The 17697-nt window shown below is 51.1% G+C and overlaps 1 protein-coding gene across 1 annotated transcript in view; it reads left to right on the top strand.

Annotated features, from left to right (window-relative positions):
- LOC140392331 (coiled-coil domain-containing protein 27-like) overlaps positions 1-17697 on the top strand; it is a 74713-nt gene that overhangs the window by 13312 nt on the left and 43704 nt on the right. Inside the window, exon 6 of the mRNA XM_072477642.1 lies at positions 9091-9318. Coding sequence (XP_072333743.1) covers positions 9091-9318 — 228 coding nt within the window. The remainder of the gene's footprint in view (positions 1-9090; positions 9319-17697) is intronic.

Here is a 17697-nt window from a genome sequence, read left to right as displayed (position 1 = left end):
AGGTGATATATTTGGGTACAATTATCACACATGGTAAACGCGAGATCGAGCACAAAAGAATTGACTCGATCGCTAAATTGCCCCTTCCCCAGAACGTTTCAGCCCTCCGGTCATTTTTAGGACTGGTTGGCTACTGCCGAAACCACATTGACGGTTTCGCCATCAAGGCAGCGCCCCTCTCAGAGATCCTAAAGAAAGGAGCCCCCTGGGAATGGCTTCCGCAGCATATGGATGGTGTGGACTCTTTGAAACAGGCACTCATAGCAGCCCCCGCACTACAAGTTCCAGACCCGCTTTCCCCCTACGCGATAGAGGTAGCGACCACAGACCGCACCCTTTCGGCCGTGCTCCTTCAGGAACGGCACGAACAGTTAAGGCCCGTGGCTTACGCCTCCAGAGTTTTAGATGCTGTGGAGCAGGGATTTTCGGCCTGTGAAAGGCACCTGCTCGCAGTATTCTGGGCAGTCCAGTACTTTTCGTACATTACCGGACTCAGCCCCATCACAATTCTCACCGAGCACACCCCCACCCAACTTTTAGTGGACGGACGACTCAAGGTCGGTACAGTCAGTCAGATTAGAGCAGCTAGATGGACCCTTCTCTTGCAGGGACGGGACATCACTGTTAAAAGGACAAAGACCCACACTTTTTTAGGCGACAACTTACAGTACCGCGGAACCCCCCATGAATGTGAAATTATCTCTCCACACCACAACACAAGCCCCTTTATTGCTAAAACACCCCCCAGAAAGATAGGTAGTTCAACCCAGAGCCCCAACCACACAGACACGTGCGAGCCCATTAAGATATATGTGGATGGATCTTCCACAATATTAGAAGGGAAGCACATAACAGGATGCGGTATTTATGTTGAGGACGTGCAGGGACCCGCCCTAGAAGAAATAGCAATAAAACTTCCAGGACACTTAAGCGCGCAGGCAGCAGAACTTGCGGCCATCGCATACATAGTGGAACACCCAGATTCCTTCCCCAGCCCAGCAGACATATATTCGGACAGCCTCTATGTCTGCAACAGCCTTACAGAATTCCTACCCCTGTGGAAAGCAAGAGGATTTGTTTCCGCAGACGGAAAACCCCTCCCCTCAGCCCCATTGCTCCGTCACATCTTAGAGAGAGCACAGAACAGGACTTTTGGGATAGTCAAAGTTCGTAGTCACCATCATTCCTCCCCCCTGGAAATGTAAAAGCCGACGCACTGGCTAAAGCAGGTTCCAGGCACGGATATTTTTGGACACCCCCCGAGAGCGCCCCAGTGAGTGCAGTTCAGGTCTCGCAGACTAGGATCGAGGATTTAATGGAGGCCCAGAAGCAGGACAGCAATCTCAGGGAGATTTTGAAAGGAAACTATCCAACCCCCTATGATAGGTTTAAAACCCGTGACAGCCTCCCCGAACAGGCGCCGGAATGTGGCGACTAGGGGCTTTTCACAGTAACTTCATTGAAGCCTACTTGTGACAATAAGCAATTTTCATTTCATTTTCATTTTCAAAATGCTCTGACCACACATGACGGTGTGGTGTTAAAGGACACCCTTTATGTGGTTCCTGAACAGGGACAGGAGTCAACTGATTTGTTTATTCCATGACAGTCATGGACATCAGGGAATCGATCCCACTACAGCCCACCTCAGGCAGCTCTGTTGGTGGCCGAGTTTAAAAGACGATGTAAATCTCTACATTGAGAATTGCCTTATCTGTGCCCAGAACAACCCGGACAGATACGCCAAAAAGGCTCAGCTCAGTCACACCCAATCCGTTAATGGCCCCTGGACTAACCTCCAGATTGATTATATAGGACCATTGCCCCCTTGCAGGAATAGAACATAGAACATTACAGCGCAGTACAGGCCCTTCGGCCCTCGATGTTGCGCCGACCTGTGAAGCCAATCTAAAGCCCATCTACACTATTCCCTTATCGTCCATATGTCTATCCAATAACCATTTGAACACCCTTAGCGTTGGCGAGTCCACTACTGTTGCAGGCAGGGCATTCCACACCCTTACTACTCTCTGAGTAAAGAGCCTACCTCTGACATCTGTCTTATATCTATCTCCCCTCAATTTAAAGCTATGTCCCCTCGTGCTAGACATCACCATCCGAGGAAAAAGGCTCTCACTGTCCACCCTATCCAATCCTCTGATCATCTTGTATGCCTCAATTAAGTCACCTCTTAACCTTCTTCTCTCTAACGAAAACAGCCTCAAGTCCCTCAGCCTTTCCTCATAAGATCTTCCCTCCACACCAGGCAACGTTCTGGTAAATCTCCTCTGCACCCTTTCCAATGCTTCCACATCCTTCCTATAATGCGGCGACCAGAATTGCACGCAATACTCCAAATGCGGCCGCACCAGAGTTTTGTACAGCTGCAACATGACCTCATGGCTCCGAAACTCAATCCCTCTACCAATAAAAGCTAACACACCGTACGCCTTCTTAACAACCCTCTCAACCTGAGTGGTAACTTTCAGGGATCTATGTACATGGACACCGAGATCTCTCTGCTCATCCACACTGCCAAGAATCTTACCATTAGTCCAGTACTCTGTCTTCCTGTTATTCCTTCCAAAATGAATCACCTCACACTTTTCTGCATTAAACTCCATTTGCCATCCCTCAGCCCAGCGCTGCAGCTTATCTATGTCCCTCTGTAACTTGTAACATCCTTCCGCACTGTCCACAACTCCACCGACTTTAGTGTCATCTGTAAATTTACTCACCCATCCTTCTACGCCCTCCTCCAGGTCATTTATAAAAATGACAAACAGCAGTGGCCCCAAAACAGATCCATGTGGTACACCACTAGTAACTGGACTCCAGTCTGAACACTTCCCATCAACCACCACCCTTTGTCTTCTTCCAGCTAGCCAATTTCTGATCCAAACTGCTAAATCTCCCGCTTCCATATTTTCTGCAGTAGCCTACCATGGGGAACCTTATCAAACACTTTACTGAAATCCATATACACCACATCAACTGCTTTACCCTCATCCACCTGTTTGGTCACCTTCTCAAAGAACTCAATAAAGTTTGTGGGGCACGACCTACCCTTCACGAAACCGTGTTGACTATGTCTAATCAAATTATTGCTTTCCAGATGATTATACACCCTATCTCTTATAAACCTTTCCAAGATTTTGCCCACAACAGAAGTAAGGCTCACTGGTCTATAGTTACCGGGGTTGTCTCTACTCCCCTTCTTGAACAAGGGGACAACATTTGCTATCCTCCAGTCTTCTGGCACTATTCCTGTCATCCAGAACAAACACTGCAAAGACCACAGCCAAGATCCTCACCCACCACATCTTAACGAGATGGGGACTCCCCCGCAGCATTGAATCCGACCAAGGTTCCCATTTTACGGGACGTGTCATGAAGAACGTCCTCACGATATTTGGCATTACCCAAAAAATTCCACATTGCATACCACCCACAGTCGAGTGGTATCGTGGAGCGCATGAATCGGACCCTAAAATCCACCCTCAGAAAAATGGTCCAGCAAAATAACACCACTTGGGACTCAGTCCTCCCTTTTGCGCTGATGTTTTTGTGAAATATAGTTTCCACATCCACAGGTTACACCCCCCACACCCTCATGACCGGACGCCCCATGAAAGGCACAGAATCTTTATTCGGATTAGATTTGACCAGCCCCGAGGCGACGGCCCTCACACAGGAGATAGCAGTAGAACAACTGGTACAGAATGTTAAAACGGCTCAGCTAGCAGCTGCAGCGAAATTGGGCACAAGAAAGAAACAGAGCAAGGCCTGTTTCGATAAGACAGTGCATGCGACTGAGTTCAGTGTAGGACAGCAAGTCATGCTCTCCGTATACAACCCCAGTACATTCCTGTCACCAAAGTACTCGGGTCCGTACTCCATTGCGGACAAAGTCAGCCCTTCCGTCTACAAGATAAAGTATCGCAACGGAAAGACTGCGTGGTTCCATATCAACCAGCTGAAGGCATATGGAACACACAGTCTAACCACTCACACCACGTCATGCTCGACGCAGCACACCACACCCCGCCCACAGCCAACGTAACCCTACCATCACCGAGCACGTTCAGCCCAGCCACGGACTCAACCCCGACTCCACCCCCGAAATATACACTCTGCCCCGGAACGCCCACAGACTGCAGCAGAGACAGCGACTGTGACTCTGACGATAGCCACAGCACGCCTCCCTACTATCCTCATGCAACAGGATCCATACCCAGCGAATCTGACCACGATTCGAGTGATCCCTTCATGATCACTTTCCTAAACAAACCCCACCACCGACCACCGCCCTACAATGACGACCCCGACTCCGTCCCCACACAACTAGACACCACCTATTGGCACAGAGACAACTCATTCAGACTCGTCCGGAACGACGAGAGTGATCCAAAATCACACCATGCAGCCCTATCAGCCCTGATACACTCGAGAGTTTGGCATCCGGGAGAAGATGACGACCTTGAGTCTAACTCCCAAAACGAGAACCCCTTTGCGACCCTGTTCGCAACCCATAACTGAGGTGTCCAGATGATGTTTTAAAAGGAACCGCTTGGGAGAAACGGTGTCCTTTCTGATGGAACCTGTAGCATGTTTTATGTTGTTTGTAGTGTTTTGTTAAATGCTGTATGTCAGACCGGAAATTATTTCCACGGCCCCACGCCACCACCCCTCTGACGCCCACTGGCAGTCATGGTGTGATTTTGGCCAGACGCTAGTTCAGAGGAACTAGTTTGTCTGCAGAGACTTGTTAAGGTCCCAGACGCCAGTTCAGAGGAACTCGTCTGTCGACGGAAACACAGACCCCCGTTCATAACTGCCCTTCTGGTTCGAGGGAAGAACCACTACGGCATCCCCCCACGATGACTACATTTCTTGCCCGTTCTTGTCGGTTGCTCAGGCAGTGGAGAAACGGCATTGGGACCCGCCCTCTGGTCAGCTACGCTTGGGTAGGAAAGACACGGCATTGGTCGCCGTCCTACCCGGGGACTCCATCCAAATCTTACCCGGCGCGGCCCATACGCACCTCATTTTGGAAAGTTTCGTTCAAAAAGTTTTCTTTTGTTTTCAGGTGACCCTTAGGTTGCCAACCTTATGCTATTTACATCCTCAAACATTTGGATGGTAAATCGTAGTCTGCGAGACGGCTCGCACTGGTTCATTATTTGTAAGTGTGTCTTGTCCTGAAATTCGTTTTTTGAAAAAGAAAATGAGGGAGTCACACATAGTGACCAATTATAAAGGGAGTAATTGGCACCAAAGAATAGACAGACTATCGTATGAGATCTTAAAACAAGGTAGTAACAGACACTATGCTTGATTCCACAGAACTCCAGAAGCTCCAGGGCCGGAGAAGAGAAGAGAAGAAAAGACTGAAAGAAGAACCATGAGGACATCCTCCGCGTGGCTCATAACCCTAATGGACATTTGGTTGTGCGCGAATGCGAACCCCCTGACCTCAACTCCCCCAGACGTAATTGATTCACTTCCCCACAGTACCCAGAGCCCAGTCACCAGTGACACCACACCATCTTGGTGTGACAGGTTTATAACCTGGTACTCCCTGTCCTACGTGATACAATCCCTATTGGTATTGGCGATACTCTGCTGCATCGTGCAGACTATTCGTCTGAGAAAATGGAGAAGGAGAGCCTACCGCGTTCGCACCCCGGTATATAGAATAAGATCCCCTATTTTCGGATACGAACCGACCCCCGACCACCGCGATCTATAATAAAGAGCATTCATTTGCGTTTTGTTGTCAATAAAGAAATGTTCATGAGCAATTGTACAATCCTGAGCTTGACTGCCAAGCCAGAAAATGTGTATAAAACTGCTATGATTTTGTTTGTATGGTTTAGGAAGTTAGAGTGATGAAATGTTTCAGTGAGTGTAGTTGATGAAGGATAGTTAGAGGTTCCCATTTTCTTGTTTTGTAATGCATGCCCCTGTTTGACATAGTGCCCCTCAGAATTGTTAGTTAAAAATTTTTTGCATAGTTATGGTCAGTGTAGAGGCCATAGAAGAGTGCTCGCCGGGTCAGGGAATGAAAAACAACGCAGTTATGTGATCCTTCACACTTCACTTTAGGATCACAAGGAGGGAGTGTAGCCACCTGGGTTGGCCAAGTCCCGATGCAAAATGGAGAACAGCAAAGGCTGCAGGGAAATTCAGCCAACACAGGCAGAAACCAGCAGGTGCACGTTTATTGTGTATTAAACTCTGCAAAAGCCCAGACAGCATCGATACAAGCAGCCATCTGCATAATAATGTAGCAGCTATCTACATACTAATAATCAATCCCCGGGAACAATCGCAACATTTGGGACAAACAAAGCTAAGCCAGACTCCCCGGCGCTGGCAGGAGCCAACACAAAAGAGGTTAACGGACACCTCAAGACCGCCCATCGATCAGGGAACCGGTCTAGTATTGGAAAAATCAAACCAAGCGATTGGAACAAAGCCCAATCACCTGGAACAAGGTACAGGGTCCGCCCCGAAAGGTGCGAAGCCCCTGGGGATTATACAGTTAAGCCCCCAAGTTCAAATCGTTCTTCTTGACCGGGTCACCCAGCAACATGAACCAACCTTGACCGTGACCAGTTCAACTGCCGCCGAAATCCAGTAAGTCTTAAGTCAACGCTCGCTACGAGATAAGCGCTCCTAGCTACCAATCCGTACCAACTTCGAATCCCGCAGACTCAGAACCCGAACGAAAGGCCATTTGTTCCCCTGACCTGGTGGGCCAGTCCGAAGCTAAGTATAGGCCTGTTAGTTGTAGAAGTAGCTTAGACGTAGAATTTGTGCATGAGTAGCGATTACTGTGTATAATAAATGTGCTTTGGCTTGAATCTTACTAATCGGTGTATTGAGTTAGTGATCATTACTTGAACTTGAACCTCGTGGTGGTATCATAAAGATACCTGGCGACTCGAGAGCAAAGGTTATAAAACAGAGCCAATTGAACCAACCAAATGTTAGCAACAGTAGCGACTAGGGGCTTTTCACAGTAACTTCATTGAAGCCTACTTGTGACAATAAACGATTATTATTATTATTATTAAAATCGTGTCTTTACCTTACATTTTGTAAAGTGTTTTAGTGACAGAAATCAATCCCACAGTAGGGCAGCACAGTAACACAGTGGTTAACACTGTTGCTTCACAGCTCCAGGGTCCCACGTTCGTTTCCTGGCTTGGGTCACTGCCTGTGCGGAATCTGCACGTTCTCCCCGTGTCTGCGTGGGCCTCCTCCCACAAATCCTGAAAGACGTGCTGCTAGGTAATTTGGGCATTCCGAATTCTCCCTCTGTGTACCCAAACAAGTGCCAGAATGTGGCGACTAGGGGCTTTTCACAGTAACTTCATTGCAGTGTTAATGTAAGCCTACTTGTGACAATAAAGATTATTTTTTAAAAAAAATCTTCTCCATTTTGTGGCTACAGCAGGGAATTAAATGTCTACCTCGATTAAAATTGATCCTGGTACGCCCCAAATGTCATCCAGTGCAAAGAGGTGTTAGTGACCCGGGGATGGAATTTTTACACCCTGGCATGGTTGGGGCTTGCCGTTCAAAAGTCGAGTGATTTCGGCAGCATTGGAAAATTGTGCCTGCAGGACGGGCCGAACATTCCACCCTGAATGTTACAGACTGGCGCATTCCCAGGTCCAGGAGACCCACTGAGGGATCTCTAAATCCTGGGGCTCCACCGCAAAGTCTCACATAGAACCGCTACAGTGCAGAAGGAGGTCATTCGGCCCATCGAGTCTGCACCGACCCTTCGAAAGACCACCCTATCCAGGCCCAATCCCCCGCCCTAAACCTGCAACCCCACCTTAAGGGACAATTTATCACGGCCAATCCATCTAACCTGCTCATCTTTGGACTGTGGGAGGAAACCCACGCAGACGCAGGGAGAAAGTGCAGACTCCGCACAGACAGTCACCCAGCAGGGAATCGAACCTGGGGCCCTGGCGCTGTGAGGCAGCAGTGCAAACCACTGTGCCACCATGCTGCCCCTCACTCGAAGGCTTTCATCCCTTTGTACACAGAGGGGCTGAGAACTGTGCCAAGCTCCTTGGGGCTGCCTGCTCAACAGAATGTTTGACATGAAATGTACATTTTAAATATAACTTGGGCGCGATTCTCCACTCCCACGCCGGTTGGGAGAATCGCCTGGGCCGCCGTAATTTCCGGGGACGCCGGTCCGACGCCCTCCCGCGATTCTCCCAAGCGGCGGGAACGGGCCGGTCGAGTTTTGCAGGCCGCAGAATCGCCGGAGACACAAAAATTGGCGATTCTCCGGCACCCCCGCTATTCTGAGGCCCAGATGGGCCGAGCGGCCAGGCCAAAACGGCGGGTTCCCCCCGGCGCCGTGCACACCTGGTCACTGCAGTCGTGGGCGGTGCGTGAATGCTGGGGGGGGCGGCCTGTGGGGGGGCGAGGGGGGATCCTGCACCAGGCTTCACCTGGAATGTGGGGTGGCCCGCGATCGGTGCCCACCGATCGTCGGGCCGTCCTCTCTCAAGGAGGACCTCCTTCCTTCCGCGGCCCCGCAAGATCCGTCCCCCATCTTCTTGCGGGGCGGATTTGGACAGGACGGCAACCACGCATGCGCGGATGACGTCCGTTATGCGGCGCCGGCCGCGTCATCTATGCGGCGCCGCTTTTACGCGGGCGACAAGGCCTGGCGCGGGTAGATGACGCGGCCCCGATCCTGGCCCATTGTCAGGGCCTGAATCGGTCGGGACCGGGGTCGTTCCGCGCCGTCGTGAACCTCGATGGCGTTCACGACGGCGCGGCCACTTCGGCGTGGGGGTGGAGAATCCCGCCCCTTGTCTTTGCAATTGGAGTGAGGCACCTCCGAGTGCTTTTTGCTGTCATTAGCAAAAATCCAACTGTTTTATAGTGAATGCCAAATTTGAATTGTTATGTTATGCACATTTGCACATTTTTGTGCATAAATAGATTTCTTTTGCAAAAACAAGGAAGTTAAATTCCAATCGGTACGTCAGCCTTAATGATTTCTGAATGGATTCTGTCCTATTTGTGTTTAATCGACTGCTGTTTCAGGCACAGGCCACCGTGACGATGCAAGAAAAGGTCAACAAACTGAAAGAGATGGAAAGTGACAATAAACGCAAGGATGGTATCATCGCCAAACTGAGGGATGAGGTGTGGCAACAGGGACTACAGATCAGCCACCTGAGATTTGAAAGCAGCATCAGCATCACCGACACGATGCTGGACGAAAGCTTCAGCGTAATGCCGAGGGATTATGTTTGGGAATCTAAAAGTGAGGTAAATAATATTATTGAATACAGGAGTTGGGACGTCTTGTTGACGTTGTACAAGGTATTGGTAAGACCACACATTGAATACTGTGTACAATTCTGGTCACCCTATAATAGGAGGGATATTGTTAAACTAAAAAAGAGTGCAGAAGAGATTTACGAGGATGCTACCGGGACTTGATGGTCTGAGTTATAAGGAGAGGCTGGATAGGCTGGGACTTTTTTCCCTGGAGCATAGGAGGCTTAGGGATGACCTTATAGAGGTCTATAAAATAATGAGGAGCATCGATAAGGTAGATAGTCAACATCTTTTCCCAAAGGTAGAGGAGTCTGGAACTAGAGGGCATAGGTTTAAGGTGAGAGGGGAGAGATACAAAGGAGACCAGAGGGGAAATTTCTTCGCACAGAGGGAGGTGAGTGTCTGGAACGAGCTGCCAGAGGCAGTGGCAGAGGTGGGTACAATTTTGTCTTTTAAAAAGCAGTTAGACAGTTATATGGGCAGGGTGGGCATGGAGGGATATGGGCCAAATGTGGGCAAGTGGGACTAGCTTAGTGATAGAAACTGGACCAGCATGGACCAGCTGGGCCGAAGGGCCTGTCTCCATGCTGTAAACATCTATCACTCTACTTTCCGCAATCTGATGTAGGATCGTGATTAAAATACAGTTGAACAAAAACGTTCTGGTGATTATAGAGTGCAACGGGAGTAATTAATATTAATATAATGCACAGAAAGTGTAAAATTAATTATATTAGCAATCCGAGGTGACAGTAGTTCAGAATCGTGCTAGTGGCCCAGGCACCAATTTGCAGCTGACGCGGGCACTACAGGAAGTGCCATCTCCCCTGGAGACAGGGTTCCGGATCAGGATAGTGGAACTAGGAGGAGGGGAATGAGCCTTGCTGCATCCCCTGCGCTTGTAGGAAAGTGGAGGCCAGGAGTTTGCTTCGGAAACAGTTTCTTCAGAAAACAGAGGAGGAAGAAGCTGTGGTCGGGGTGGGATTGAGTTGTGGAAGATGGTCTAGCGAGTGTGAAGATTGGCGGGAGCGAGTGTGAAGATTGGCGGGGCTGGATTTTCAGTTGCCAGTGGGGTGCAAAGGGGCTTTCACACCGTTTGAAGATCCCGTTCCCGAGGATCCAGGTTCTGGTGTCGCAATCTCGTCTGCAATGCAGTAGCTGGTCCCATCATGCTCTGGACACAGTTGCCGCCATCCCTCCCCCTCCTGGCTCGGTCTCACTAATTGGGCACCAAGCTTGCAACCTGGCCAATTAGGGCATTTACATGTTTTAATGCTTTCGCATGCGCGATGCAGTTACGGCACAAAGTGGGGCCCAGAAACCCATAGAATCCCTACAGTGCAGAAGGGGGCCCTTGGGCCCATCGAGTCTGCATCAACCCCTCAGAATACATTCCTCAATCGGAAACCATGGCTCAATCGCGAGATTGACTACTGGATAAAAGCAAATTACTGCGGATGCTGGAATCTGAAACGAAAGAGAAAATGCTGGAAAATTTCAGCAAGTCTGGCAGCATCTGTAGGGAGAGAAAAGAGTTAACGTTTCGAGTCCGACGACTCTTTGTCAAAGCAAGATTGACTCCCTACTGAAGGACAGATCTGAGGCGATCAAGGCAGATGACCCGGACCTATATAAGAAATCCAGGTACGACCTCTGCAAAGCCATCCGAGATGCCAAGGGAGAATATCAAACCAAGTAGAGTCACAGACAGACTCGCGGTGATTGTGGCAAGGACTAAACAACATAGCGGGCTACAAAGCGAAGCCGAGCAGTATCTCTGGCAGCAACGCACCCCTCCCCAGTGAATTCAATGCATTCTATGCTCGGTTCGAGCAGGTAACCAACAATCCGCTGGCGATCAGCCCATAACTCACCCATACCCACCATCACAGCTTCCGAAGTCAGATCGGCCTTCTTGAAAGTGAACCCTTGGAAGGCGACGGGCCTGGACGGGATCCCTGGTCGTCCACTCAGAGCCTGCGAGGACCAGCTGGCAGAGGTGTTCGCGGACATCTTTAACATGTCCCTCTGTCCTTACTCCATTCCGAGGTCCCCACCTGTTTCAAGAAGACCACCATCATACCGGTGCCAAAGAAGAACCAGGCAACGTGCCTCAATGACTACCGTCCGGTGGCCCTGACTTCAGTCGTAATGAAGTGCTTCGAGAGGTTGATCATGAAGTGCATCACCTCCATACTCCCAGAACGCCTTGATCCACTGCAATTCGCATACCGCTGCAACCGGTCCACAGCAGGCGCCATATCCCTGGCCCTACACTCATCCCTAGAGCATCTCGACAAGGACTCCGACATCAGACTCCTATTTATTGACTACAGCTCCGTCATCAACACCATAATCCCAGCCAAGCTCATATCAAAGCTCCAAAACCTAGGACTTGGCTCCCCACTCTTAACTGGATCCTCGATTTTCTGACCAACAGACCGCAATCAGTAAGAATGAACAACAACACCTCCTCCACAATAGTCCTCAACACCGGCGCCCCGCAAGGCTGCGTACTTAGCCCCCTACTCTACTCCCTGTACACACACGACTGTGTGGCAAAACTTGGTTCCAACTCCATCTACAAGTTTGCTGACGATACGACCATAGTGGGCCGGATCTCGAATAACGATGAGTCCGAATACAGGAGGGAGATAGAGAACCTAGTGGAGTGGTGTAGCGACATCAATCTCTCCCTCAATGCCAGCAAAACTAAAGAGCTGGTCATTGACTTCAGGAAGCAAAGTACTGTACACACCCCTGTCAGCATCAACCTGGCCGTGGTGGAGATCACAGAATCATAGAATTTACAGTGCAGAAGGAGGCCATTCGGCCCATCAAGTCTGCACCGGCCCTTACAAAGAGCACCCTACTCAAGCCCACATGTCTACCCTATCCACAAATCCCAGTAACCCACACTTAACCTTTTTGGACACTAAGGGCAATTTAGCATGGCCAATCCACCTAACCCGCACATCTTTGGACTGTGGGAGGAAACCGGAGCACCCGGAGGAAACCCACGCAGACACGGGGAGAACGTGCAGACTCCGCACAGACAGTGACCCAGCGGAGAATCGAACCTGGGACCCTGGAGCTGTGAAGCAATTGTGCTAACCACTATGCTACCGTGCTGCCACTGATTGGCAGTTTCAAATTCCGAGGGGAGCACATCTCCAAAACTCTGTCCTGGTCCACCTACGTCGACGCTACCTCCAAGAAAGCACAACAGCACCTATACTTCCTCAGGAAACTAAGGAAATTTGGCATGTCCACATTAACCCTCACCAGCTTTTACAGATGCACCATAGAAAGCATCCTATCGGGCTGCATCACAGCCTGGTATGGCAACTGCTCGGCCCAGGACCGCAAGAAACTTCAGAGAGTCGTGAACACCGCCCAGTCCATCACACGAACCTGCCTCCCATCCATTGACTCCATCTACACCTCCCGCTGCCTGGGGATAGTGGGCAGCGTAATCACAGACCCCTCCCACCCGGCTTACTCACTCTTCCAACTTCTTCCATCAGGCAGGAGAGACAGAAGTCTGAGAACACGCACAAACAGACTCAAAAACAGCTTCTTCCCCACTGTCACCAGACTCCTAAATGACCCTCTTATGGACTGACCTCATTAACACTACACCCTGTCTGCTTCATCCGATGGCCGGTGTTATGTAGTTACATTGTATACCTTGTGTTGCCCTATTATGTAGTTTATTTTATTCCCTTTTCTTCTCATGTACTTAATGATCTGTTGAGCTGCTCGCAGAAAAATACTTTTCACTGTACCTCGGTACACCTGACAATAAACAAATCCCATCCAATCCAATCCAATAGCAACCCACCTAGGCCACTCCCTCGCCCTATCCCCATTACCTCACCTAAACCTTCGGACCGTAAGGGACAATTGATCATGGCCAATCCATCTAACCTGCACAATTTTGGACTGTGGGAGGAAACATGAGCACCCGGAGGAAACCCACTCAGACACGGGGGAGAAAATGTGAACTCCGCACAGTCAACCAAGGCCATAATCAAACCCAAGTTTCTCGTGCTGTGAGGCAGCAGTGCTAACCAATGTTCTGCGTATGATCTGGGTGTCAGATTCACAACACGTTTGGAAATCAAGCACATGAGGTGTGGGCTTGGGTAGGGTGCTCTTTCCAAGGATCGGTGCAGACTCGATGGGCCGAATGGCCTCCTTCTGTACTGTAAATTCTATGATTCTATGAGATGGAAAGTGAGGCCGCGGAGGTGCTGATCACAATTGTGGAGAGTGGTGCAGAGGCTCAGTCAAGGATCACGACAACCGACTTCCGGTGGCGGCCATGGAGTGAGTGGTCACACATTTAGGGGCTCAAGGTGAATTTTGTCAGTCCTTCTCCACCCATATGGGGGTCATTTTGAGGGTGAAAGGTGCGTGAGTGCCCAGGGAAGGTAATACCCCTCTGGTGGGTCTGCTGTAGGGATCAGAGGACAAGAAATGCCACGAGAAAGAAAGAGCAGCTGGAGCTGGCCGGTCTTTGTGATGCGCCACAGGTCAGGATGGCGGAGGGCAAGGGGGGCAGCACTGCCTGGCCAGTGATCAACAGAGCAACTTGTGGAGTTTTTAAATAATAAGGTGCAGCAGCTGAGGAAGGAGACCTCGGAGGACCCGGCCAAAGTGGTGGAGCCGCTCACAGCGGCGACATAGAGTGGGGCAGAGGCTGGAGGCTCAGGGCCCGGCAATACAGAAGGTGGAGGGGGCGGTGGGGGAGCATGAGGACTGGATGGCCTTGCTGGCGGCAGAGTTGGGGATGGTGGTGGACAGCTAGCAGAGAGGCTGGAGGACCTGGCGAATCGCTCCACGTGTCCGAATTTGAGGAGCATCCAGGGAGCGGAGGCCGCCAAGTATGTGGCAAGGATGTTGGAGCAGTTGATGGGGGAGGAGCCTTCGATGGGCCCCTCGGGGTGGATGGGGTGCATGGGGAGCTGAGGAGGAAGCCCCAGCTGGGGGAGCCGCAGCGGGCGATGGTGGAGCAGCTGCGCCGTTTCTTGGACAAGGAGATTTTGCAGTGGGCGAGGCAGACCAGGAGGTGCAGCTGGGAAGGGAGTGAGCTGTGGATCTACCAGGACCTGGGTGCAGGGCCGGCGAAGAGGAGAGCCGGGGTCAACTGGGAAAAGCTGCCCTCTTCAAGGAGAGGGTCAAGTTTGGGGTGCTGTACCAGTCTGCTTGTGGGTGAGTTATCAGAAGAAAGAGTTTTATTTTGACTCGCTGGACGAGGCGATAAACTTGAAGAGAGACCGTGAAAAAGAGGAGCTTTGTGATAAAATGTCTGGAGTGGGTATTTGGGGGTATTTGGGGGTACTTGGGGGTATTGTGGGGTATTTGGGGGTATTGGGGGGTATTGAGGGCCAGGGGGGCAGTGTCTGAGTACGGGGATCAGGCAGGCAGGATGCTGGCCCATCAGTTGAGGAAGCAGGTAGCGGCTAGGGAGATTGGTAGGGTGAGGGACAAGGGGGGTTAGCTGGTGATGGATCCGGAGGGGGTGAATGGGGTATTTGAGGCCTTCTAAGGAGGCTTTATGAGTCGGAGCACCGTGGGGGGGAAGAGGGGATGAGACAGTACCTAGATGGGTTTGGTGTTTCCCAGGCGGGTTTTGCGAAGGGATGGCAGATGCCGGAAAATACCCGGAGGTTACACAACATGATTATGGTGGAATGTCCGGTGGCGGCCATGGTGTGAATGGTCGCACATTAGCAGCTCCCGCTTGTGACGGTGCTTTTGGGCCTTTTCGCCAATTAACGGGCGAATGCTTTGTTGAGAAAAGGTGCAGGAGTGGTGGAGAATGAATTTGTTCCACCGTGGATGGATCCGTGGTTTTAGGAGTGGTTTTATACAAAAGGAGCTGTTGGAGTGAGAAACGTTTCCTGCGACGCAGTGGAAGATGGCGGAGGGCAAGGAGTCAGCCCTGCCTTCTCAATGGTCTATGGGGCAGCTGGTGGACTTACTTCTTGAACAAGAAGTTCACCCAGCAGAGGAAGGACTCTCTGTAGGGTCTGGCGAAGACGGTGGATCCGCTTAAGGCGGGGATGGACCGCGTGGAGCTGAGGTTGGAGACTCACAGCCAGGCGATCCAGAAGGCGGAGGAGACGGTGGGGGAGCATGAAGAGCAGCTCACTTCATTGGCGGCCGAGATGGGGGTGATGTGAGATACCCACAAGCGGCTTCAGGGGCTGGTTTAGCACAGTGGGCTAAACAGCTGGCTTGTTATGCAGAACAAAGCCAGCAGCGCGGGTTCAATTCCCGTACCGGCCTCCCCAAACAGTAGCCGGAATGTGGCGACTAGGGGCTTTTCACAGTAACTACTCGTGACAATAAGTGATTATTATTATAGGAGAAGGTGGAGGATCTAGAGAACTGCCCCCAGAGACCGAACCTGAGGATTGTGGGCTTGCAGGAGGGCATTGAGGGAGCGGACGCTGGCTCTTCTGTAGCCAAGATGTTGGAGACGTTTTGGGACAGGTGGTGTTCGAACAGCCCCTGGAGGTGGACCCGACGCACTGGGTGCTGATGAGGAAGCCGCAGGGTAATGAGCCGCCGAGGGCGGTGGTAGTGCGGTTACACCGGTTCCTTGATAAAGAAAGGATCTTGAGGTGGGCCAGGCAGACAAGGCGGTGTACCTGGGAGGGCGGTGACCTCTGATACATCAGGACCTGGGAGGGCGGTGACCTCAGATACACCAGGACCTGGGAGGGCGGTGACCTCTGATACACCAGGACCTGGGAGGGCGGTGACCTCAGATACACCAGGACCTGGGAGGGCGGTGACCTCAGATACACCAGGACCTGGGAGGGCGGTGACCTCTGATACATCAGGACCTGGGAGGGCGGTGACCTCAGATACACCAGGACCTGGGAGGGCGGTGACCTCTGATACACCAGGACCTGGGAGGGCAGTGAACTCTGAGTATACCAGGACCTGGGGGGGGCACGACCTCTGGGTGCGGAGTTGGCCAAGAGGAGAGCGGGCTTCAACAGAGTGAAGGCTCCCCTCTTTAAGAAGGGGGTGAAGTTCGGGATGCTGCCTCTGGGTGACCCAGAATTGTCGGGAATATTATTTTGGGACACCGGAGGAAGTGATGGAGTTTGTGAGAGATAATGGACTGGCAGGAGAAGGACGACATTGAACTTTGGAGCAGGTGTTTGGGGAGGTTGGTCCTCCCTGTCCCCCTGTCAGGGGAGTGGGGGATTTCCCCCCTCGTTTCTTTCCTAGGGGGGGGGGGGAGTTGTGTTTTCTTTCTCTTATGTAACGTACGGATGTCCCTGGGTGGGGGGCTAATAAACAGGTAGCGTTTGAAGTGGGGAACATAGTGGCAGATTCCGGGGGGAGGTTCGTTATGGTGAGTGGGAAATTGGAGGGGATGCCGGTGGTTTTGGTGAATGTTTATGCCCCAAACTGGGGTGATGTAGAGTTTACAAGGCGGGTGCTGGGGCAGGGGTGGGGCGGTTTGGGTTTGGGCAGGGGTTTGTGGATTGGGTCCGGCTGTTGAACCGGGCGCCGACAGTGAGTGTGCGAACAAACAGGGTGAGCTCGGAGTATTTTAGTTGCACTGGGGGGCGAGGCAAGGATGTCCACCCTCCTCATTTGCTTTGGCGATAGAGCCAGTGGCAATGGGGCTGAGAGCATCAAGGGATTGGCAGGGATAGTGAGAGCGGGTGGAGCATAGGGCTCATTGTACACGGGCGATTTACTGCTCTATATATCATACCCGTTGGAGGTTATTGGAGGGATTATGGGCATATTGGAAGAATTTGGCGGGTTCTCAGGTGTCGAGATCTACCATGTGGATCTAGTGAAGTCAAACAGCACTAAAACTCAGTCGAAATTTGATTAAACGTCTCGGATGCAAATCAGAATCTTTTATTGCCTCTACTTGATTACAATTGAGAGAAACTTAAATCTATTCTCAATAAAACCCTGCTAGCAAAGGACTTAAAGAGAGGTAATTTATAAAACAATTTAACTTTCAAAATAATACAGAAATGGTTTCTTCCTGGACTTCCGGGTGCGGCGATGACCAGCTGAGTCGCACGTTTCGGCAGCTCCCGGTGAAACGGACTTTTGGGCTCTTGATAGGAGCCCCAACGGCAATTTTGACGGCTAAAAACACTGTGCGGTAAACCAGAAGGGAATCCCCCCTGGATACGGATGGAAAAAGGAGGAGAGAGTGGCCGGATTGCAGTGGATCCTTTAGAACAGCGGCAAGGAAGGCAAGCAAAAACCAAGATGGCGTCAGAAGGTGGCAGTTTAACATGGGGCCCTGAACAACAAGAGTTCTTGAAATGCTGTGTGGAAGAGCTCAAAAAGGAAATGAAGAAAGAGCTG

The sequence above is a fragment of the Scyliorhinus torazame genome, chromosome 16 (genome assembly GCF_047496885.1).
Source record: "Scyliorhinus torazame isolate Kashiwa2021f chromosome 16, sScyTor2.1, whole genome shotgun sequence".
Taxonomy (NCBI): Eukaryota; Metazoa; Chordata; class Chondrichthyes; order Carcharhiniformes; family Scyliorhinidae; genus Scyliorhinus; species Scyliorhinus torazame.
This window is presented reverse-complemented; position numbering and strand designations above follow the sequence as displayed.